Source organism: Plectrocnemia conspersa, unplaced genomic scaffold (genome assembly GCF_051122295.1).
Source record: "Plectrocnemia conspersa isolate PC_06_02 unplaced genomic scaffold, ASM5112229v1 ptg000010l, whole genome shotgun sequence".
In the NCBI taxonomy this organism is placed as follows: domain Eukaryota; kingdom Metazoa; phylum Arthropoda; class Insecta; order Trichoptera; family Polycentropodidae; genus Plectrocnemia; species Plectrocnemia conspersa.
The window spans coordinates 20881876-20907500 of NW_028277174.1; the positions used below are offsets into that span (position 1 = coordinate 20881876).

Sequence of the window (25625 nt, forward strand, 5' to 3'; positions counted from 1 at the left end):
AATAAAATTAGTCTCGAACGTCGCTCATAAGTCTCGCGCGTGACGAAATGAAAATTTATGTTGCGAATGTATTTCCGCAATGAAGATTAAATTATAAAACCGACGGATTATGCATATGCACACACGCACCCGACGCACGCGCTTACGCAAGTTCATTATGCGCGTGAAAAATGGCGTTCATACGCTTAATTTTTCACGGGCGTCGGACCTAAAAAAACAGAACGCTGCGCAGGTTGGAGGCATTTCAGGAATTCGAAGAAAAAATGGGTACAAAAATAAATTAGAACGACGGTAGTCGTTCGAAATAGAGAATCGATCATCTTTTTTCGTTAAAAATACAAAAACTCAAGACTAAATTCTTTGGAAAACACGAAGTAAAATAAAATTTATCACAATTTCTACGATAGCAATAAAAGCGCTTTGTTCAAAAAATAAGTTTGTAATTAAAAAATAATTTGTTCTTTTAAAATTTAATGATAAATATGTTAAGTGTATTTTATATTTTTCTAAATGTATGCGTATTAAATTTATAATTTGATTGTATAAAATTGTACTCACGCGGAATTACGTAAAAAAAAATTCATTAGTAAGAGATGAAATTTTACTGGTAGCATGTGAATCTTGGCTTCATAATGATGAGGTCCTTTCTACGTTCAAATATCAACAAAGTACATTTAATTTGTCATGAGAAAATGGCATACCCGGATTCGTGAGCATCTGAAACTCGATCGACAAAAGGTCACAAAGTTGAAATAGCAAAGATTACCGCTCACGGATGATAATAGGGATCTGCTAGGATCCAGCGCATCAGAATACGTTGGACTAGAAAGCTTTGGAGAAACAATGAAAATATGTAAAAATTTGATACGGTTGATAGTCGTCTACTGCTGGGAAACGTTGACGATGGCAGTACAATATATTTAGCGTTTCAATAGATTTGAAAAAAAACACATTGGATCAGTGGTCGATAAGTCGACGACTAACACTTGAAAGACCTGAGTTCGAATCCTACATAAACTCTAAGGTTTTTTATTTAATTTCTTTCATGTTTTGGAGATAGGAATAAGTGATTATTATATTATATGTAATTATAATTAATATCGATCATCACATAGTATATCTCGCAGCAAAAATTCTCCAATAAAGAACGAACATCGAAAAATAGACATCAATGTCTAATGCAGGGGCTAGGGAATTTGCGGCCTTAATACCGCATGTGACCTTTTGGCTTCATTGGTGCGGCCTTTTGACTGACGCCAGAATTATATTTTTTTAATAAATAAAAATATATTTTCATATATTTCAATATATTTTCTTTGATCGAAGAATTATACGCAAGCTTTTGGAAAAATAGAGTAATCAATCCATGATATGTTCCCAAAATTTCTGGTACTAAAGTGAAGAGTGGAAATTGTTTCATGCGGACTTTTACTAGTCAAATTTCGGTTTTAATGTAATTCGTCCCAATACCACTACTATAAAGTTGTAAAATACTATCCTCGCCGTTGTAGTGGTAATGCTTAACCAGGGAGTGAGAGAATAATACTGATTCAACCCTATAAATGCTTTGGCGAGCTTATTCCACACAGAGCTCAGTCATAAGCTCTACATACTCAGAAAATGGATTTTTATTCGACATTACTATGAATTTTTAACAAAGACATGGCAGATTTCAGTGTCGCAGTTATTAATTGTCAACTAGTTATTATTGCCATAAAAAAAATATAAAAAGGATTTCTTCATAACGTTATCTAAAAACCTAGACCCTGAAAGATTTTCTACTTGCAAAAGGTAACCATCTATAATCTATTTATATAATATAAATTTTGACCGTGGTAAATATTTCAAATACAGCATAAAAATTATAGGGATAAATGATTCGAAGTGATATGTTGGAAGCAGTCGAGTTTTTGTATTTTACAGGAATATATAGATACTTTCCTCTTGAATATTTATAAACAAATTTAAGCATAGTGGGATATGAGTCACTGAGCTCCCGTAGAAATTGTTATGTAATTAAGCATTTGTACAAGATACCGAGATGCTTCTGCGCGCTGTCACTCTATTTTTGACGAACTACGGTTGTTTTGATCCGAAACAAGCTTATGCATTGCGATTTTCTATTTTGAAATCAAACATACTGTTAAATCCGCCTTTAGCGAAAGCAATCCGATTACTAAATGAAGTAGCAACAGATATACATCTTTCATATTTCATACAGGGAGTTGGGAGAGCTTCATATAGTTGTTTTTTTAATTTTATGTATGAAGCTGTGGTCTGGCGCATATATTTACAAAGTCCCTCAGTTAGTCCCTAAGAATGTGAACGAGTGTTATAAGGAAACGCAGTTCAGGCGTTGATGCAACGCGCTCCCCGCGCACCCGAAGGACCGAATGACGCTCTCCAGTTGCAGCAGGCCAACCTAATTCCGTCGCCGCGGCAATCCGGCCAATTTGTCTTCAGGTATTTATTTTATCGTGTCAGACGCGTAATCGGCGAGCTGTTAGGCATCACGACCAGTGGTGCAGTGGGTTCGAAGCGCCCTCCGGCACTTCTTTCAGAAGTCAAAGGGCGTCTCTACTACCAGTATGTATCTATATGTCAGCTTACGGATTATACCAGAATTTCGAATCCAATAACAGAACTATAAAAAAATAATTAAGTCAGATTGTTTATATTGTTCATTGTTTTTTTTTGTTTTGGATTGTCGTAAAATAAATAAAAATAATTCGTTTAACATCAAACCATAAAAAAAGTAAAATATACCTCGATTTCGTAAATTTGGAAGAAACTTAAAATAATTATAACTCATATAAGACGCGAATAATGCAAACCACTGCTCATTTAAAATTCGAATTTTGACATTTCGTTGTGATGATGTACGAATTGCGAATGGTCTGTACGTAAACAAATTATGCAAGATAAGATTGCTTCATTCGACAAAGTTTCGTTAATATTCCCGGAATACAACGAAACATTGAATCGCAGCAAAATCCCTTAGTGTGTGTACTAGGCTCTAAAATAATGCAATGATTATGATTCCCGTACAATATTTTGATTTTAGTGGTGCCTCCGTCGTTCCGCAACGGAGCTCGTAACTCAAATCAATTTTTCCCATTGAAATGAATTGAAAATCCAATAATCCACTTCAATGGGAAGAATTAAAATGGATTAATGGCAATTGAAACGGTAAATACATACTACCTAAATTAACCCTTTCGATGCTACGGACGTCAGTTGACGTCAACATAAGATGTTCCACGAGTGCTATGGACGTCTACTGATATCAATCGTTCTACAAATGTTTTATGAGATTTAGGGAGGAATCAATTCACTATATGGCAACACTTAGCAGCAAACAAAACACAGTTAAATATTGTGAGTAGACATTTTTAATAAATTTTAATACTTAATTGTAATATTTTGAATAAAACGTGATTTTAGAAAATATGTCGCAACGGTGGTTATTTTATATATTTATATAACTGCAGCACAGAAAGTCTTTTTTAAGTTACGCAATAAGTTTTTTTGCTTGTATGCATATCGAGACATTGCTTGAAAGTCAAGTCAAATATTTTTTTGTCGAGGTTCTACTGTTTGCATCATATACCATTTAAGAAGTTAACAAATAATTCATTCTTAACTCAATCATAAAATGCGCTACTGAGAAGATGAAAAATTAAATCATTTATTTGTTGATATTTTTCGTCGCTTGCTAATTGAAGTCCATCGTTTTTTTTCTTTCTTACTGAGAGTTTGGAGTTGATAATGATTGTTATTTATTTAATTCCGTTAGATCATTTCATGTTTAATTATGATGTATGAATATCGAGGTGTTACACACTGCACAATCCAACTACAACGCAACAAACATAATAAATAACCACGGTAATCGTCTCTGGGTTCACAAAAACGGAAATCTCATTAATCATCCTAATGGGGAGTAGCGTTCCGGTACTTTTTTTGGAACTACACCACTGATCACGATGACTGCCAGCGTTCTCATCGATACGCATCGCGACCGACGATCTATATATTGTGATGATGCGTCGAGAATCTCTGGCTTCGGATGCAAAAAAGCCAACGAAGCGCGATTAAAAAATCGGGGCCGCTCTATCTTGCGGTTAGCGCTCGCGTTCCCTGCCAAGATTTATCGCATCCGCCTAGCGAACTTCCAAAGCGCACTCGGTTCACCGTGTGAAAGATTATCAAGTCACATCGTCATTAAAATTAAGACGTACAACACCTGACGGGCGCCGACGTGTATATGCGGCGTTAATTTCGAAAGACGAGCACAAATTTCACTCAAAGGTGCGCGCAAACTTTTTATCCGAAGATTGTGATTTAAATCTAACTTCCATGAACATAATTTCGCATTTTTATTTTTTCTCGCGTCCCTCCGCGGGAGCGCCGTAATTCAATTGTAGCTACGTTTCTACGGCGTCCGAATTTTCAAAGTTTGCGTCCCCTTTAATTTCAGAAAATATCGAAAGGTATTCCCGCGGGACGACGACCTGACGTCGGCGTTCGCGCTACGAGGAATATCGCTAATATCGCGAAACGAGCACTTATGGTATGAAGGCCGAACTGCAGGACGAATTTACGAGGACGTATTTACGGCGGGCGCGAACCTGTCCCGTAGCGTCGCCGCAGAGACGAATAAACTCGGCAACCACTACCCTTATTGGCAAATTCTTTTTCAGTCTACACTACCGCAAGAAGCGTTCGATTAATTCGTTATCTTCGGCGGCGCAGTCGCGCGACGCTGAATATTTAGCTACATATAACGCGATCGATAAAATATATCCATAACAAACGGCGAAACGGGAGGAGAAACAGTCCAGAGACGGAGGGGTAGATATTTAAGATACTTCGGGGATGTCGCTGGGGGTTGTAAATATAAATAATATCAAATCCGCCGGGACGCCCGGTACGAAGCATGGCTCCGCGAGTTTACCTGCCAAAAGGACACTTGGTAAATATTGTGAATGCTTTGTCGACGTTATTTCGCCGTGGATACTATTTAATACGAACAAAAAACAGTCCATCTGCGCGAAAAGCGACGGCGAAAAGGTCCGCGAGAATAACAGCGCATCAGAAAAGTTGCGAAAGCTATCAAAATTTCATAATTGCACTTGGAAGTGTAATAAGGCGAGCGAGAGGAGAATCTGCTAGCTTATCTCGGGAGCCGCTCGTTCCTCGCTCAAATTCGAGCAGCTAGTTATTAAAGTATATACAAGGAAATTAAACGGCTTTATAATAAAAACGTATTCGAAATTAATATACGGCGCGTGCATAGACACGTACGAATCTAATTATCCAAGCTCGGAGAGAAGCGACCGACGTCGTCAAAGGAAACCTGGTTAAATTGTCATGAAAAGACAGGAGATGTAATAAAGAGCACGCAACGCGGAAAGCGCAGAAGCTGCATGCATCTAGAGTGCAGATACAAAGCCGTCTCATTACTTTTACATTAGGGAGGCTCAGGTATGCGACGAAGCTTAGGAATCGACGGTAAAATCGCAACGTTATACACGCGCGGTTAAACGCAGGTCGAGCCGCCGATGGACAATGCGCAATTAGGCGCCGCAGCCGGTTAATGCCGAGGGCGCGGCAAATAGATATACGAAGCGTCCGTCGGTGGTTACTACCCCGAACTAATTAACGGGGGATGAAGGAGTGACGAGCTGGGCGCGGAGAACGGTAGCAAATGGATTGAATCTAATGTCCAATTCATTCGTTATGGCCCTGTTCACATCTAGGGCTTTCTGGTGAGTTTACAATTATTATTAGAATCCAAATCACACAAATATTTTATTCATAAGAAATTACTGCAAAATTATATTATGTAATCACTTTGCATCTGCATAATTTTATTTTTATACAAATAATATATATATATATATACATATCTCTTATGAAGTAGCTTATTATTAGAGATCGATTTTAATTAATCATCACAATATATATCCGTGAGATTAGGAAAATATAGGTAAACTTATTCCGATCCGAAGAAATTGTAAAACAATAGGATCCATATGGGACTCGAACCAAAGTCTTACATGTTAATAGTCGGCGACTTATAATAAATTTTCGACTTGTTATAATTCGAGTGTGCGCTTATATTTTTATGAAACCATTGTCAATTTACGCCACACGACTGACTTCGTGCGTCAATTCTATACAGCAAAATTAGTTCTACTGTCGTGCATAATTGGCTGACACTAAAAGACCGCTGTACCACCGATATAGCTAAACATAAAAAGATTAAATAATTATAGCGGAACTTACGCTATATATCTATTACTCGCTGTCGGCGTCCGACGGAAAACTTAAACAGAGGCTACACGAAGCGATGGACCAACATGCAAAAACCTAACCCACACTCTTCTTTTCGGTTACATTTGATAGCATGCTAAGTTCGGGCGGTTCTAGAGTCGAGCGTGTGGATTTATGACAAACAAACAAACGAGCAACAAACTCAGAGAATTATAGGATAGATGGGTACATATATTGATTTTTCTAGGTTTGTTTAAGGTTCGGGCCCTGAGATTGTCTTCACGTGCAACGTAACCCACGAAGCGCACCTCGATGCGGACACAGCGAGAGTTTTACGGCGCCATCGATTATTTTGTACGTTTAAATATTATTCGCGTACATTTCACGCGCGTTAGTCAACAGGAAGAGCTTATCGCGTAGAAATAAATGACGAAATTACGTCCGTAATTAATATTTTCAACCGACAAAAAATTGAATTAAAATATGTAACTTATGCAAACACCGTTAACGCAACGCTCTGTTTGCATGCAATATAATAACGCTTCGAGTGTATATTTTCGACACGGCCAAATATGTACGCGAGCGTATGCATCGCCCAACATTGAAGATTAAATTAACGATTCCCCAGATTCCGAACGCAACTCCTTTTTACAGGTAAGATTGAACGGAAATAGAATTGGCGACTGGCACGACGTTCTTCGGCGTAGAAATAGATCAAAGGTGTGAGATTCGAACGTTCGATTTGGGACGTGCGCGAAGAGCACTATAGCCGGCGGCGAACAATGTGCAATTATTGCGATTTGGAGAGCGGCGAAAAATTTTCGATGCGAAAAAACTGTCCAGTTTTGGGTGTCAAAAGAAAGCCGAACCCTCCGCGTGTCCGAAAAACGAAGCGCGCCCTTTAATTAAATCCGTCGAACGAATGCGGCAGTGCGGGGATATATAAAGCAAAATTATCCGACGTAAAAAATTGCATCAAGTTTATGGAACGGACTAGGAGCGTGTGCGCGCGCCACGTATGTGTACGGGGCAAGGCGAGAGCTTTTGTTACGCCTGGCATTACGCAAGATGAAAAATTAAATTCAACATCGCCAAAGTAGGATTTGCGCGAGCGTAAATTTTTGATCAGTTAGACCGCACGAACAGTAAAGAGTATATATGATTCTCATAATTAGGGTTTAGAGTTAATTATATTTACTCTTCTAAGGACAGACAGAGATAACTGTTTGCGGCAAAGCATCGAGGCTTAATTTCCCAAGAGTTCAATTCCACCGTAGGCAGGTGAATAACGACAGCTTAGTAAACTAAATAGCGCTCCCCCGGCAAGACGTCGCCGTGACATTATTAATTTCATATTTTCAAAAACACACGAGCGCGCAGTCGCAATAAATAAAGACTCGAGACTAAATCGTCGGAAAGGAGCGATAAATATTAACGATATTCCAATTCAGCAAAACGATATCCGAATTCGAGAACAAACTCGAGCCGCTGATATATAATTCATTAGTCAATAAGACAAATACGACGCGTCCGCAATTTAAATTCTATGTACGTATACGTTTCGTTGGGGTACGGTGGTCAGCGGAACAAAATCAGAAATCAACCCTTTTGAAAACTGACACGGGGAGGACTCGCTCTCTACCCTTTTCATTGTTAATCCCACAAGTGCAGGGGGGTGTGAAGTATGAAAATTTATTACAGATACATTTATTTACAACGGAAAATTTGCCATTATTACAGCACGATGAGGGTATATGCTTGTTAATTTTTAAACAACCTATGCGTCGAAATTAAACGAATGGTTTATTGCGAATGAAATAATAATAAAAAAAGATCATTACCTGTACGTCGAAATTGTGTTGTTGCTGCTGTTGCTGTTGTTGTTCGGAAAGCTGTTGCTGTTGCTGTGGAAGCACCCCGACCCCCACGCCTAACCCGACTCCTCCGCCGTTCACTAATGATTGCGTACCAGATCCAGCGGGTGGAGCAGCATATCCCTATTTTACGAAAAAATAATTCATATATTCACAAGAAAATATTAACGCCAAATTAGATTAAAACATAAGAATAATATTTACAATCGTTCTCCTAGTGACATCTATGAACCCCAAATTGGACTAAAACAAGAAATTGCGATGTAAGAGCAGCGAACTGTTTTATCATTTATAAACAAAAATATATTTTATTTAAATATTTGTTACACATATTTTCTCATTTCGAGTACATAAAAAAATTCATAAATCAATAAAATTATCGTGAGCTTAGTTTTCAACCAATTTGTCTATTTTCGTTAAAATTTATTTTCCTTTCTACAGCCGAGATGTGAAGAGAACAATATTAATGCAAAAATATGTTACGTAGGAAAATATTTAAGACTATGATATATGTTATTCTCTATGATTATCATCCAAACACTCGATGTTTCAAGTTTTCATTTTTATATTTAGAAAATTGGATTTAAATTTTCCGTGCTTTTTCGAATTTAGTAAAAATTTAACATTTCACATTAATTCATAACATATCTTGGTCATTTCCGTTTTCATTGGGGAGCATTTTTTTAATATTATTTTAGGTTTCTATTGTGATACGGTTTTTTTGTTTGATTAAAATGTTCAAAATGAATGTCTTTAATTTGCTTCCAGTTGAAAAAAATCTTGATACATTCATTTCGAAAAAAAACATTTAAAAATTGGTCCCCTGATAACAGTAAGTACCATATCACGTTTCAATTGTTATAATCTTTACATAATTATAAATTTAAGATCAACTAACAAATTCTATTATTATAATAATAAAAAATTGTAATAAATCCTAATTAACATATTTAACATATCATATAATTCGATATATAAAGAAAACGGTTAATTTATAAATGCTAAAGAAAATACACTTATTATTGTTAGTAACATATAATTTCAATAAATGATCCACATATAATTATTTGAACTTTAAATTTAGTAAAATTAAATATAATAGGGATTTTCTGTATTTATTATTAACAACTTGAATCATGTTCTGAAAATAATAAACGTTTATTTTTGGTTGACACTATATTTTAAATCAATTAAAATTTAATTTAAAAAATCAGTAAAAATATAAATATTACTCTGGTGCAATAACTTTATTAATTCAACTATCAAAAAGTTATTTAAGGCAAGAAATTATAGTTAAACTTTAAAAATACAATAGAATTGACAGCAAATAAGGTTACGTAATATAATCTTAAATATGTTCCATCTTCTGTATGCGCAGTTCCATAAATTTCTCTTCGTTTTGATAGATTAAAATAACTAGAATAAGGTTAGGATGAAAAGGGAGAACAAAGGAAAGACCCATAACGGCAAGGACAAACAATCGGTTAAAGATACAAATTATTATACAAATAACATTATTAATATGTTGTATGTTGTGTAATTTTACTAAATACCTAATCTACACAATAACTATTTTCGTTCTGAATTTAGCTCTCACAATGTTTACTGATTTTTTTAATTGCGAACCTTATGATTTTTATAAACAGATATATATTATATTTTTATGATAGAATTAGATTAAAAATAATTTCTTACTATAATAAAAAATGCGATAAAATAATTTAAATTTATGTATTAATTTATTTTGTAAACACTTTAATTATTTTCCTCGTTACTGAAAGCAGAGCCTGCTGGGAGTTTTACGTGGCCTAAGAAAAATATTATATGCGGGGCCCATTCAGTTATGATATACATATATGAAGAGACGCAACCCTATGGCAGTATACAGGGGGGCCTCAGGAAGAGTCCCGAAATCCTGACATCTGAGCTGACGCTGACTGAGAGCTTTGTTTTCCTCATTACTAATATGTAATAATAAGCATTTACATATACTGCCACTTCACACAAACAGCTCCACTATGGTTAACCCTTAATTACTCGCATGGGGTCAAAGCAATTTCGCATTAAAAAATGAAGCATTTGCTCTTTCTCGAAATTCCCCGCGCTCCCGCTAGCTTCATAACCCGGGTCGAAGTTTGTATTCCTGTAGCGACCAAGGAACGGGAGTGGAAGGATGTGTCGCTGCGCTCTTAAGCGGTGACCCCATGCGAGTAATTACGTTACTTTTTTGAAAGAGATTAATTGGGTTCCGTGGCCGTTTCAAAGGCAAAGTTTACATGCCAAGCAAACCAAATAAATACGGTATAAAAAACCAAGCATTGGTAGACTCCAAAACATTTTATTTGCTGGCCTTTGAGGTTTATTCTGGCAAACAACCTACGGGTCCTTACCAAGTCTCAAACAGCCCAAATGACATAGTAAAACGTCTTGCAGAGCCGATAAAAGAAAGTAACCGTAATGTTACCGTAGACAATTGGTATACGAGCGTGAAACTCGCAAATGAATTATTGGATCCACCCTACAAGCTCACTTTAGTTGGAACACTCAAGAAAAACAAACCCGATATACCTCAGGATTTTTTGCCAAACAAAACTAGTAAAACTAAACGCAAAGTTTGTGTGCAATGATCACTCTCAAATATACTGTCAACAGTGTAATAAAAGTGATTCGGAGAGTTCCTAAGAATATTCTAAAATTTTAACTTTATCTCAGTATAAGTATAAATTGTTAATTTTTGATAATTATTTTAATTTAGCTTGTTTTTGTTTAATTAGATATTTAGTTAATGTTATTCCTTTTAATTATAATAGAATTAATAAAGCACTTTAATAATAAACAAGTTTTATTTACTTATATATTTAATAAATAATAAAAATTATTCCTACAATTTGGGGTCACCTGTGACCCCATGCGAGCAGTTATGTAATTTTCTTTGTGCGAGTAACTAAGGGTTAAGCAAGATGCAAACATGCTAATACTGCTGTTTCCGATCTAAATAAATTGGGTCCATATAATTGAATTTTCAGGCTTATCTGATTATTATACCCCTCAGCTTCTTTCAATGATTGACAGATTTCCCCTTAGTGTTCCGAGATATTTAAATTTTTTTCCCGGCACTAAAATATAAGACATTGCTTTTTTACCTTCATATCCCTGATAATTATATCATTGCACTAATTGCCATCTTGATTCATGTTTAATTTTTGTCTCATATTTATCGGTATTGGAAAGAGATCATCTAAAATAGATAAATTATTTACAACCTATACAAATTATCGATTTCAAAGGGTTGTGTCCATAAACTTTAAATCACTGAACAAAGCACTATTTAGGTATTATTAAAAGTTTTTATAGGCTTTAGGATAATAAAATTCATGTTACTACTAATAATTTTATACTCATACTATATATTGCATAGGTTCTCATGACTAAACATTTCAACTTCAATGCACAATGAAACTATCCTGCGTTAAAAAGTTGATCAAATTATGTAGTTGCTATGTTCAAGATGGTATTTGTTTGATTTTTATTGTTAAAAAAAGCCAATATTGAAAAATTCAATTATGCAATCTCTCCAGTCGCGTAATATGTAATAATGATTTAAGCATTATATAATCACAATCACAAGTGTTGAATTGAAACCTTTTACTAGTGAAAATCATAAATTTTCCGCTACAATCCTAAACACTTATATTAGTTATTATATTAGCAATGTAGGCAATTTTCACACTAGTCCAGAAACATGAATAAACAAGTGCAACTGAAAAAAGTAAACTTTACAAGAAGATGACTTGAGGTAAGAAACTTCTATTAAAAGTAAGAGGGCAGAAAACCGTTCATACATTTCAAAATGAATTAACCCTATAGTATCGAAAGAATGATTATATTCGACTCACAAGTGTCAAGTGATCCAGTCAGTGGCGATAACTCGCTCTTCCACCTTTTCGCACGAAACCTTGGTAAAAAAATTTATTGCTGTGCAATAGATTTAGTATTTTATGATCAATTTAGTACTTTATGCAGGTTTATGAAAATAATTTATCGACTATAAACAGTTGACTGCATATAAATACATCGATATTGTTACATGGCAACCATAGGGCTGAAAGAAACAAAATCAGAAATAAAAAAGCAAACAGACTATAAATTCAGCAGCAAGAATACGAATCAGACAATGCATCATAATATAAAACCACAAAACATCCAAATTCATATTTATTTTAATATAACATCGGTTTTGGAATTGCACTATGAATTTAATAATATTATTCATATTAAAAAATGTTTCAAATTGATTCCGAAAAAAAAAATATAAAGAATATTAGAAATTATTATTTGTAATTATTGTCATCAATATTTTGAATGGTTGCTTACTATATCTTTCATTGAATTTTTACATAAGCGGCAGTTCAAATAATGCAGGTACTTCTATGATCGAGCCATTAGGAAGTTAAGCTAAAAATCAGAAAAGGAGCTAGTCAAGTAGCAATAAGGTAATCAATACTTCTTTAAATGAAAAATACAATACAATAGTGCAAAATATATTTTTTTAAATCATTAAGTCCTTTTACTTTTAATTAACACAAATTTACTTACAACCACAATTAATATTATGTAATTGTCAATATCAATGGTCAAAACAACTGACATTAAATATGTTTTCATGTAAATCTAGTACCATTCATTTAATTTATTACAATTCCATTGTAGCATTCATTAATTTAATCTTTCAATAAATTAATAAAATAACAATGAAATTGAGTCATCATTGGCAACAAAGGGTATTAATTTTTGAATAAAACTTTTATTATTTGGCGAGTTAAAAATTATAAATGATCAACTTTTTGATAAGCGGTCAGTAATGCTCCGATTGCAGCTATTAACCTGTCAAAGCAACAATACTAAAACAAAACACTTATTAGATATTGAAAAAACATTCAACAGTGTTGCATTGAAGCTTAACATAAATTATTTAAATACAAATCCCCTGATTTTAGTTTACTAAGACTGTCACCTTTATTCTTTACAACAATGAAATTAAAAAATACTGATTCAGCAATGTACGCTGCCGGCACAACCATCGTAACTAGTTGTTATGGTATGACCAATTGAAATTAAATCATAAAAATCTTGAACCTGCATAATTATTTTATTAAATGGAAAATTAAATTAAATGATGATATAATTTAAGTAATAATATCAACAACTCACAGACAACCCTTGCCTCCACCTTAAAATAGGGAACAAGGAAACTGCATTAAAAGAAAAGCTATAGATCGCAGAACTTAGGTTTAACGTTAATTTGATGCTGCCATTGTGTGGCTTTAAAATCGATATTTAACAAATGAAGCCATTATCAACTAAAAATAAAATTTGACTATATATACAGCTATTTAGAATGTAAATAACATAACCTTGCTCAGAGTGGAGTAAAATCAGCAATATATTTAAAACAAAGCGATAGAAATAATATATAACACGCCTTTCTATTCTAATATTAAACAAATTCGTAATTGATTTTTAATAGAATAAATTAAAGAGCATTGGTATAAACATACCGAAAAATATATAAAATATTATGCCAGGTCATATTAACTTATTAATCCCCAGAATCCGTAACTATAACATGACCAAACTCGAATTTAAGTATAAACATAAAATGCATCAACTCTTGATATACGTATAATTATAATTTTCAATTACTCCAGGTTAAAAAGAAAAATATGCTCCTTCAGCTGGCAAATTTGGGAGCGACTGAAATTTTAAAATTAACATATTGCTGAAACTATGCCATCAATAATAGTTAAAATCATTGTGAGCACTGACCAAATAGTGTGACAAAAAAACGAAACATAAACAGGTTTGATGGATGCATCTGTATACACGAAAAAAATTCATTACTTATTTCAGTCAGTCGTTCACGTATGCTAAAACTTTCATGGACCAAGAATCTCGGATGATTAAATTATCTTCATGATGGGATGAGACTTTCTTTCAACCAAGGAAGATGTAGTACTTCAGACACATGATCCGAGGGTTCAAAATATAAATTTCCTTATACCACAAAAATTGGAGAAATTTAAGAAAAAATGGATTGGAAAATAGAAAATGTCTTGCTTGCAAAACATAAACCTAAGAACGGGGATGACAGCTGAAAAAAAGTTTCATACAGCAAAGGACCTAATTAACAAGTCGTAATAGGTAGCTAACGACTGAAATCAGACATGACACCAGAAGAAGTCCTTCACAGGTTAAAAAGTAGTGAGTCGAATTGAGTTTGGGATATATTTTATGGCTTTGTCAAACATCAAAAATAATTTACGATGGCATTTTGAGTTCTAAGGATTATCGATGCAAACAGCCGCTTTGATCTATATTTCCGAAAAAAATATTACGTTGCAATTTTATTTTTATATTTATAAGAGATGGCAACACAATAAACATATTCAAATAATCACTCACGTGCCTGATAACTATCGACCCCAGAAACACTGATTAATAAGTGTCTGACCGATTAAATGTTATTAATTTAAAATAATTAATTTATGAATTTTTTCTTCCTATTTTAAACATTGTGAAATGTTTTTGTCTTTTTCTCTAATTTATCTCATTTAGTTTTTACTATTACTCTTATTTTATCCTTTCAATTTCCTCTTGTAAACTAAAAATATGATTATAAACCAGTTATTTGTATGTATTTTCCAGTATTCTATAATAATAATTTCCTGTATTCTGATAATCTTTGAAATATTGTTGTTCTCCATATTATGTATACACCACCTGTCCCAAATCCACAAGGACTAGTTCCATATATCCTGTTTTAGTAGCACTAACTCTTAGTTGTGATATGCGTTTTGTAGGTCTAGGTTGACATTTATCACTGAAATTTTTTAGACGCTAGCTCTTCTGATTCACGAGTTATGCAAAAATAACTACATTTTTGTTATTGGTCGAGAAATCAACTACTGAAAAAATATGAAAAGAAAGGCTAATATGGATCTGGAATTCATGTTAAGCATTGCAACAGTGATAAAACGTGGTGTTATCAGCATGAGTCTTTTTCTTTAATTCAATGGGTGTGATCCACAAAGAATTCGTGCTAATTGGTGAGATGATGAACGCAGATTATTATTTGAGCGTTCTAAATCGTCTATGGGCCAGAATTCAATAAGTTCAACCAAAATACCAAGCCTAAAGTAGTTAGTTGTTGCGTGATAATGCACCAGCGCACAAACAAAGACTGTAAGTGAACACTAGGCAATAAAGGTATCGTAGTGCTCAGCTATCCTCCTTATTCATCTGATTTAGCTCTCCATGACTTCCGGCTATTCCCAAAAATTAAGTTGGTGTTAAGGGGTAAATGTTTTGGCACTATTGACAACGTCCAAAAGGAATAGACCAAGGCCTTAAAGGTAGGCTTATTATGATTATGAAACTCTAAACCAAGACAGCTAAAACAAAATGCTGAGATGTGCTATAGTCTATTTATTTTCAAGAGTCAGTACGCAATAACATCGTTTAACACAATCATAATGTGCTCTTAAATTTCTGCCCTGTGATTGGACGTTTGCCGCGATTCATTGGGAATGACCCAGGGCAGAAATTTAAGAGCACATTATGATACACTTTTCAAAGTAGTTGCGCATTACGACGGGAGTTACAAAACATACTTGCTATATGATAATTGAATACATTAATTTGCTTTTATTTATTTTTTGAACGATCAGCTATTATGTAATTATATTTATATCTATCACTGTTCATCCGATAAATTAAGTTTAACAAATCAGCAGCTTTCCTAACGTTTTTATAATTTAAATTATCCATATGCTTTCGATTTTTAAATCAAAAATACCTAATTGCCAAAATATTATACAACCTGTAAAAAATTATTTATAAAAGTGAGTAAATATTTATTAATATTGTATATTACTTCAATCGTTTAATTTTTCTTCTCACTTTGTGTCCTATTAATATTAAAATGAAATCATTTAATATGTATTTATATTGTTGAGGAAATAATAGATTTACTTAAAAAAGTGCATGAATATTTATTAATTTCTTATATTAATCAATTGATTTTGTTTTCACCTTGTGTCCTGTTAATTTTGTGAGCGATTTGTGACAAATTTTCGTTGTGAGAAGTTGTCTTGTGACTAATGTTCTTGTGAGCAATAATCCGCATGACCAATCTTCCTGTGACCAACTGCCATGTGAGCAATGATCACCAAAGCTTGTTATTTGATTAGTCCTCTCGGATTTGGAGTGTGCAATGTACAATGAAGGAAGATTAGACATGAAATATGAAGCTGAAAAGCAATACTGCCATTTTACAGACTGTCAAAAGACTGAATTTGAATAGTAACAATGCCAAAATCAGCATCTACAACGATTAATGTATCTTTTCGAATCCTACTAATGGAAAAGATTTGATAATTTAATATATTTATGGTTACCTAACAAATACAGACAACGGCTATTGCCATGAGGCTCGTAAAATAAGCAATTAGAAAAAATAAAACTTGAAAGAAGAAAAATTATTCAACCTATCCAGGATGAAGATATTTATGCTTATATCACAAAAGGTGCTAGGAATACTGCATATTTTATTTGGAAATGAAGAGATCATAATAGAAAAAAAATCACATTCTATTTGGGGATGAATTTATGACTAGAATTGACCTATTATTTTAGAAAAATACTTTAGGTATGCATGCTGTGGTGTACCTTTGATGCATCATTGGTCTTTAACTGCTATTTTTGGCTGAAGCTATTGTACTATTGAAGCATATCGTTTATGATCAATTTACAGGCGACTGTTATTTTAAATTATATTTTTAGAGGCAACACGACTAGAAAATTACCCACTTCATCCTCGGGATTATTTTTACTTTCTTTTACTAAATTACTAAAATTATGCTACTGATAATTATAAAAATTGGTGTGCGCACTCAGCAAATGCAATATCAATGAGAAATTTTCGGTTGTAAATATTTAATTTAAGCAAAATTTTTGTCAGCTTTTGCAAAATGCCATAAGCGATAAAAATGAGAGTTCAGAATACGAACACCACATGTGCGACTATCATAGAATTTATTGGCATTGATTCTAAACGAGAATTCGTTATGGTGTGACATTTATATAGGCAGATTTAGAATAATATACAGGCGGACCTCGACTTTCGCACATTTTAAAAATGACATTTTTTTAAATTAAATTTTTTTTAAAAAAAAAAATTATAAACATGAGTGAGAAACGAAAAAATTGTAGTGTTGATACAAACAAAAACAAATCAAGGACTCATAAACTTCACACCATCGAGACCAAGATGGAAATTATTAGACGTTCTGATCTTTTGCTTCAATCGGACATTCGTATGATACAAACAGGTCTACGATATGTTAAATAAAAATATGATTAAGGAATACGCTCAAAATTATGGAAATATATCTTTAAAGATTGTTTAAAAAAAAACATGGATGAAATGGAAAATTTTTTGTCATCATGGATCGATGACCAACATCAAAAAGATGTCCCTCTGAGTATTTCAATTATTCAAGCAAAGGCTCTTAGTTTGCACAAAGATTGATAGGCTAGATTAAAAGAAGATTTAACACTGTTTTTCAAGCAAGTAACGGTTGGTTTAACAATTTTAAAATGATGTATTCTTTTCATAATATTAAATTTACTAGAGAATCGGCTGATGTGGATAAAGATGGTGCAAAAGAATTTATTTCCTAATTATCCAAAATTATTGAAGATGGAGAATATTCCTCTAGCCAAATATTTAATGTAGATGAGACAGGTTTATTTTGGAAAACTCTAACAATAAAAAAATATGAATAAAAAAGCCTTCACACATCTTGACAAATTTTTAAATATTATGGAAGATTGTGATCCCAACGGAGAACACATATCTCAAGTTCGTAGGGCGAACAATAGACATAGCATGTTATAAAATACTATATGAAGAAAAGAAAAAGAAGAGTGGCAAACAGTTAACTCTTGATAACTTTTTAAGGGAAACACCCAAAAACTGTAGGATCAAGTTCCTAAAAAGCATGTTAATCGGATTCCGACGCTTTAAGTGTTAAGTTCACATGCATGAATGCGAACGTGCGTCTAACGCCAAATTTATTTTGCATTCAGGTGAAGTGGTTAATTAACGAATCATCACACTACTGAGTAAAATATATATTATTTTTCAAGTTTTATAACTGAAGTGTTGGTATAGGTTACGTATTAGATGTGCGATTTTACCTCAATGGATAAAGAAATAGAAGACGTGTCACGATTAGTTTATTTTGCTTTTACCTAGCCCATTTGAATAAATTTTAAAATGATTTAGCTGATTATATAAGAATTTGATGTGTACATATTGTACGCATATAATTAATTTAAATCAATTTTAAACCATTTCATACAAATGACAACTTGTATTACCATTCAAAAACATATTAGTGAGCTGCCGAACTAAACGGTTCGGTAATTGCGCAAACGAAAAATGCGCACAGCAAAAATTCTGATCATATGTCAATATACATATATAAAAAATAATGTCTGTATATATAACAGGTGTTAATATGATATTAATTTAAAAATTCATGTTTTAAAAATATTTTACAATTATATCAATAGTTTACATTGGTACACTTACATTTACTATAATTACACAAATGTTTACTTAAAAATAGAGAAAAATATAAGGCAGTTGGAATTAAAAGTAAAATATATATATGACCAAACAATCGTCTATGTTCAGAATTTTCGTGTGCGCAATAATCTGGTCATCCAACTAACATATACGATATTAATAATTTTATTTAAAAAACGTATTCTAAATTTAATTATAAACAGTAATGAGAAATAAAAGCTTTATATTATATATACATATGTATATATAATTAATAATTTGATATCTTTCCCTGAATGATGTTTCATTTATTCTTTTATGTCATTTTAAGCATTAAAGAAACAAAAATATGAATCCACAAATGTGCATTTAGCATGTGTGATGGAAAAATGGTAGCGAAGAAATTAAAGAGTATGTGTGATTCAGGGAAGAGTGAGTAAATATATATAAATTATAAAGAACACTTAAATTTTATTTTATTGAATGTTTTTACTGAAATAGAAACGTTTATCAACATATTTGCGAATCTAATATGGATAACGAAGACTGAAAAACAAGTTAGACGTTAAAAAAATATAACACAAGGTTATATTATACCTGCTGCGATGGTCCAAAATTTGAATTGTCAAACTGTTGATGATGTTCCATTTGCAGGGCGAGGGTGTCTATGTGGTTCATGGAATCGTTCATTAATCCTGAAAAGCGTAGGAAAGTATTTTACAATATAACATAACGGCAACGTAGCAAAAATAAAAGCAGGAAAGCAGAAACGACGGTCACCTGGATGAAGTTGCGCGTGATGCTGTGGATGTTGAGGGTGTTGGGAATGTAAGTTTTGCAAGTGCGGCGCTCCGGCCATCTGTCCGGGATGTCCAATCATCCCGGGGTGCGGCTGTAAAGAGAACGACGCGGTCATCGTCGATTTATCACGGTACGTAAAAGTTCGAAGGTGGTGGGCACTGACTTGATGCGGTTGCATCGTGTGCATGTGGTGAGGCAGCTGCGGCATGATGGGCGCGAAGGGCGCCCCTTCGCCGACGCATCCCACACCTCCGACGGATCCCCCCACTGAGTTGCCGTTGCGATGCGCGGCCTCCTCGTCGGCCGGGGAGGGCTGCCTGGATCCGGGCGTGCGACTGCAACGAGAGAAGGCGCGCGTTCATATCGCCGCGAAACAGCTGATCGGCGACCGCGCACGGAACAATAACAAAGGCATGCGCGCGCAGCGGCCGGCGGCGGGGGGTCGACGTCACCGGCGCCGCTGTCAAGGTGACAGCTCTCGGTGCCGGTGATTCACCGCAGATAACTCCGCGCGGGTTCGTCGATCCGGTTTCGAAGAGCACTCACTTGAAGCCTTTGTCGTCGTCCGAGAGGATGCCCGCGTTGCCGTTGTGCAGGGCCGGCGCTCCGTTCGACTGAGGCTGGTCGCCCTGCTCGCCGCTCTTGTTCTCTCCGCCCTGCTCGCCGACCTCACCGCTAGAGAGGTTCAGCGATCGCAGCCGCGGCTCCAGATTGGACATGTGGTTATCTTTGCCTAAAAATGATATTTGTTTCGTTAGGCGAGAGCTCGCGGCAGAAGTTCGGCGACGAACGCTCGTACCTGTCGGCGAACCGCCGAGCACGTATTCTACCATCTTGACCCCCAAGCCGCCGGTGGCGTCTCTGGGAGACAAAATGTTGCCGGCGTCTGCGGCTGGAAACGGGCCTCTACGAGCTCCCATCGCGATCGGCTGCGATACCGCGTGATCCACTGCAACAATAAATCCGACCGTGAGCGCCGCGCGCAATCGAGCGTTTCGCTTTGGTCGCGCGCGGGACGAAAAAATACGAAAAATCAAAAAGACCGCCCTCGAACGGGTCGCCCGCTACCGCCGCGGCCTCCGGGCGGGGCTCGGCCGGGCCGACGCCGGTCGCCATGGCGACGCACGCCGGGACGCGCGCGCCTCGGTCCTGCGAGCGCAGAGGGCGACCTTCGAGATCGAGAGACGTAAAATAGAGTTTAGCGCGTTACCTTGCGAGGACCACGTTTGATCGCGCCACACCTGTTCGTGGCTAAACGGCAGGGGCGTCAGATGCGGGGCGGGCTTGCTTTCGCCGCCCGTCTTGTCCCACAGCTTCTTGGCCGCAGGAGCGATCTGAAAAGGAGAACGAAAACGATGAAAACACTATATATCTTCGAGTGCATCGTGTGTATTATCTATAGGCAACGTGCGATCGAAATTCCGCAAATGACGACGTAAACAAACATGTGCGTAGTAGACGTAGACTTTCGTAGACGAGATGAAACTATCGCCGACGGCGCCCAGCCGTCTAAAAGCCGACGAATTTCATTCGGTACGATTTACGCGCGCGCCTCTAAAGACGAAATAGCAACTTTGACAATATGGAAAATAAGTTGAGCGTATATACGGGCACGTCACTTGGGGGACATTTGCTTACAAAAATGCATTTAATAGTATGAAGCGAAATATTGAGAAAACGACCACTGACTGACCAAATTTGACCCCCCTCTTCCCGGAGAAAGCTGAAATGACGTCCCTGGTTCTGATCTAAGTTCTCAGGTTATCAAAAAAAACATTTTTGAATCTAGTGAAAATATTTTTTTAAATATGTGATTTTAGTGAAATCATAACGGAATACATTTTCACCGATAAGTACATATTTTTACCAGTGAAAATATAATTTATCTGGCAGGTGCTAGTAACTTTCCATACGTATACATATATTAGGGGTGCCCAAAAAGGACGTTTTTATACTGAGTAACTTTGGCGGTCAGTTGTGACTTATTTATCGTTCGGGTTTCGGTAGTATTTGGATTAACACCTGGAGAGTACTTTACGAACATAGCAACAACAAAAAACACCTAAAGTTTCAATGGAAGATTTCGTTCCGAGTACGCGTTTGTATGACCTATTAATTTCACAAAAAAATCGGCAACCACAACAACCAAAAATATTTGTGCCGTCTAGGCTAAGTTTTACTGGTTCGTAAATTTAAAAAATGGTTTAAAAGATTTAAACTTGGAAATTTTTGTTTGGAAGACAAGCCTAGAAGTGGGACACCAAAAATCATCGATGATGACTGTATAGCTGTAGATATTGAACCCAATACAGAGATGTCGATTCGGGAGTTAGTAGATAAGACAAGATTAGCATTAAAAAAGTTTAAATATAAGGGGAATGCGTGTGGGTTCCCCACGCACTAAGCAGCGAGAACAAGGCGACGCACCTGTCTCATACTGGGAGAATCACGCGAGAAAAAAGTAATGCTCTTGAATGGAATTCTGTTGCTCACTCTCCATATTCATATCAGATTAACATTTATTTAAGTCAAAATTTGGTTTGGATATGCTTCATTCTATTCTCACTTATTGTAAGTCGTATTATTGTTATAAAATATTAATATGAACGCTAGATAACTGAGTTTCCACTGCGACGGCACGATTTTATTGCTTTTGACGTGGATTTTTGACTTTTGTGAAGGGATAATTGTTTTTTGCGCTCTCCTATTGGTCAAAATATTTATAAATGCTTCATTCGATTCTCATTTATTTTTAAGTCGTAATATTGTTGTAAAAAGTCATAATATGAACATTAGATTATTGAGTTTTCACTGCGACAGTGCGATTTTATTGTTTTTGGCGTGATTCTAAACAAGGACCCCCATGAATTTGGATAGAAAAATACATGTCATTTAATGAAATACTATGAATCTTAATAAAAAGCTGAAATTACGTTCCTGCGTATATAATAAAAAGCAAGAGTGAGTTAATAGAATGCTAAAAAACATACGTCCAACGTTTTTATTGTTTCTTCTCAAGTGGTATCAAAACATCTTCTTTTGAGGAGAATTTTCCTCATAAAAAAATTGTCCTCTTCGAGCAAAACTGTCTGAGGTATATTTATTAGTGTCCTTTAATATTTTCAAAATTCAAATTTATTTATCTTCAATTTCATATTTTTTAAATATCGAAACTGCACTCTGTTATATTCTTCCAATTAAACGTTTTATTACAAGAATTTCAATTGAAAAACGATATAATATATGATATATAAGTGTAAAAATTGGAATGGTGCAAATATCTCTCGAGGCTTTATAAACATTTAATGCTTATTTGTAATAAAATTGGAATCTTGTATTGAAGTGTATGTATGTAGCATATGTTTATATGTATTAGAAAAATGAAATATGTGTGCTGCTGTTATGTAAAAAATCGGAAGACTCTTCAGCACATTAGCAACTTTCTTTTAATCACAGACTGATTTTAGTATTTTTGGAGGCCTCTATGTTGAATATAATTATGACGATGATGGTAATACTATAATCACGGAGATTTATCACAACATGAGTATGTGAATAATATAAACGACTCCGGTGTTGAAAATATAGAGATCATAGATGTCTGGTTGCGAAAAACAATTATAGCTATTCAAAACGTTGTATTTTAAATATCTACAGTTAAAAATTGCGCATGTATTACATAAAAATGTTCAAGTTATTGCTAATTTTAGATTGCGATACAAAATGGAATAACACTTATATTAAAAAGCCACTAATTAATCTGAATATCGATAACATGTAATGACGACATTATTAGCAGCATCCGTTAGAATAACTTGAATATATAAGCAGAGTATATTCGACATTTTTAATAGCGCTGAAATATTTATTTTGGTTTTAAGCTTTTTGTATTAGAATTTAAAATGAAATAAACAATTACAGCGCGTCATTTTATAAATTCCTACAAAAAACTGGTGTCATCGAGAAAGTGAAAAATATATAAAACAGTAAAAAGACGAAGACTGCGTTAAATGTATAGAACAAATTGCATATCATATAGAAAATGTTTCTTGCATATAAACCAAATTGATATGTAAGAGAAACCTTAAAAAAAATAAAACCTAGAGATAATGCTGATGGTTAGACACTTATTTTGAGCTTCTATTTTTCAAATCTTCGCAATTTTAATTTTGGCAAATTATCGCATCTAGCCTACATTTTACCACTTCGAAAAACAAACAAAAAATTGCGTACAAAATCAAAGTGTTCAAAAAAAGTCATTTTTACAGAATTATATTTTTGAGATAAAATCTTTAAAAAATATATTTTTCTCTAAATTCTACAATTTTAGCATAATCTATTGCAACTTGCTTTAAAACCGCGTCTCCAGACACGATAGAAAATCGGGCGAATTTTATTGGTTGAAAATTACTAAAAAAAACCGTACGCAAATGGCCGATTGAATGTTGAATGCGTTGTAGGAGGTCTAGGGGTCGACAACCTGCGGCCCATTTGATATTTTTCTGCGACCCACAACCGATTGGCCATACTTGCTAATATGCGGTCCAGTTGCAATTACTTACATAAAAAAATTTATATAAATATAGAAATGAAATGTTATATTCAAATCACTCTTCACAAAAATCTCGTTCAAAACATATTGCACAACTTTGCAAAAAATAGAATCGAAGTTTAAGGATGTTAAGTAATACTAAACGGTTAGATGGTTAAGTAGAGATGCTATTTTAAGATTTTTTTGATTTATGTATAGAAATCGATATTTTCATAACGGAGCATAAAAATTTTGTCCCACAACTTTCGGATAAAGAATGAATTACTATGAAACTGGCATTTATGGTAGATATTACAACATATCTAAATAAACTTAATTTATGGCTGCAATGTAAAGATAAATTACTGGTTGATATGTTTTTAAATTAAGGATTTTGAATCTAAACTACGTTTATTGAAGAAGCATATAATGAAAAAAAATGATATACATATATATATATATATACAATTGGTAGGCAAACACAAAAGACAACCTTTATTGGAATTATTAAAGATTTAGAATGGGAATTTTCGAGAAGATTTTCGTAAAAAATTAAATTAAATAAAAATGTTTTTAAATCCCCTAAATATTGATATTGACGATGTACCACATCAACTACAAATGGAAACTTTGGAGTTACAAAATAATGAAATGTTGAAAAAGATTTGCGTCGGAAAATATCCAGCTGTCTACCTAAAAAAAATTCAGGGATTAATCAGTTTCGCGAAAAATATGATAGTGGCATTTGGAAGTATGTGTATTTACGAAAGAGCATTTTTTGCAAAGGGTTTTAGAAAGAATAAATTTTCTTCCGTACTGACTGATGAATATCTGCATGCTTTCATTCGGATTTCCACTTCCGGTTTCAAAGCAAATATATAAATATCAGTGAGGGAGAAACAGACACAAAATTCACATTAGAGAAAAAACATTAAACATAATTATTTCGTTTTTACTCTCATATAAATAATTTTTTATGTCTTTCATTTGATTTCACATATTTCATTCGTAATGCACAAATATTTTTGTATTTTAAAAAATATATATTATTATATTGAATTATATTTTACACTCCCTATATCACAAGTTCCAAACCAGCGGGTTTTTCGAACAGGGTTTTCTGTGGAGTCGCCGGATTAAAAAATTAAATTAGTGGTTAAACGAAATTTTTCACTTCGCAACTAATTTTGCCTTTTAATGGAAAAGTCTTATAAAAAATTGGCTATCTTTATTTGTTGTTTTTTTATGTTGTTATTCTTAGTTTTTTCAAAGTTAAATGTATTTTATATGGTAACAATAATCTAATGGAATCAGATTTTATTTTGTAATTTACTAGTTGATCGCAATATTCTCTTAATTACTTGTAGCACGGTAAAAAACTATAAATTGAAGGTGACCGAACACTGAAAAGGTTTCCGATGTAAACTGTATATCGTTTTCATCGCCAATTTTTATTGATTTGAAAATATAAAATTAGCAACGACTCGCAAAATGCAGTGTAAAATTG

General features: G+C 34.3%; 1 protein-coding gene and 1 long non-coding RNA gene across 10 annotated transcripts in view; one reads left to right on the plus strand and one right to left on the minus strand.

Annotated features, from left to right (window-relative positions):
- The window catches only part of pum (pumilio), a 138163-nt gene that overhangs the window by 75698 nt on the left and 36840 nt on the right, over positions 1–25625 (minus strand). For 4 of the 9 annotated variants that reach the window (XM_088195796.1, XM_088195793.1, XM_088195799.1 and 1 more), the window contains 8 exons: positions 20798–20921; positions 20387–20536; positions 20134–20320; positions 19751–19922; positions 19567–19678; positions 19384–19481; positions 8358–8396; positions 8121–8276 (listed from right to left, as the gene is read on the minus strand). In XM_088195796.1, the coding sequence (XP_088051922.1) occupies positions 8121–8276; positions 8358–8396; positions 19384–19481; positions 19567–19678; positions 19751–19922; positions 20134–20320; positions 20387–20536; positions 20798–20921 (1038 nt within the window). Of the gene's footprint in view, positions 1–8120; positions 8277–8357; positions 8397–19383; positions 19482–19566; positions 19923–20133; positions 20321–20386; positions 20537–20797; positions 20922–25625 lie in introns of all 9 variants that reach the window. The other 5 variants (XM_088195797.1, XM_088195795.1, XM_088195800.1 and 2 more) reach the window with 2 other exon arrangements.
- LOC148230970 (uncharacterized) lies at positions 14736–17135 on the plus strand. Its single transcript, XR_015811190.1, has 2 exons — positions 14736–15687; positions 15792–17135. It is a non-coding gene; the product is annotated as an uncharacterized LOC148230970 (long non-coding RNA).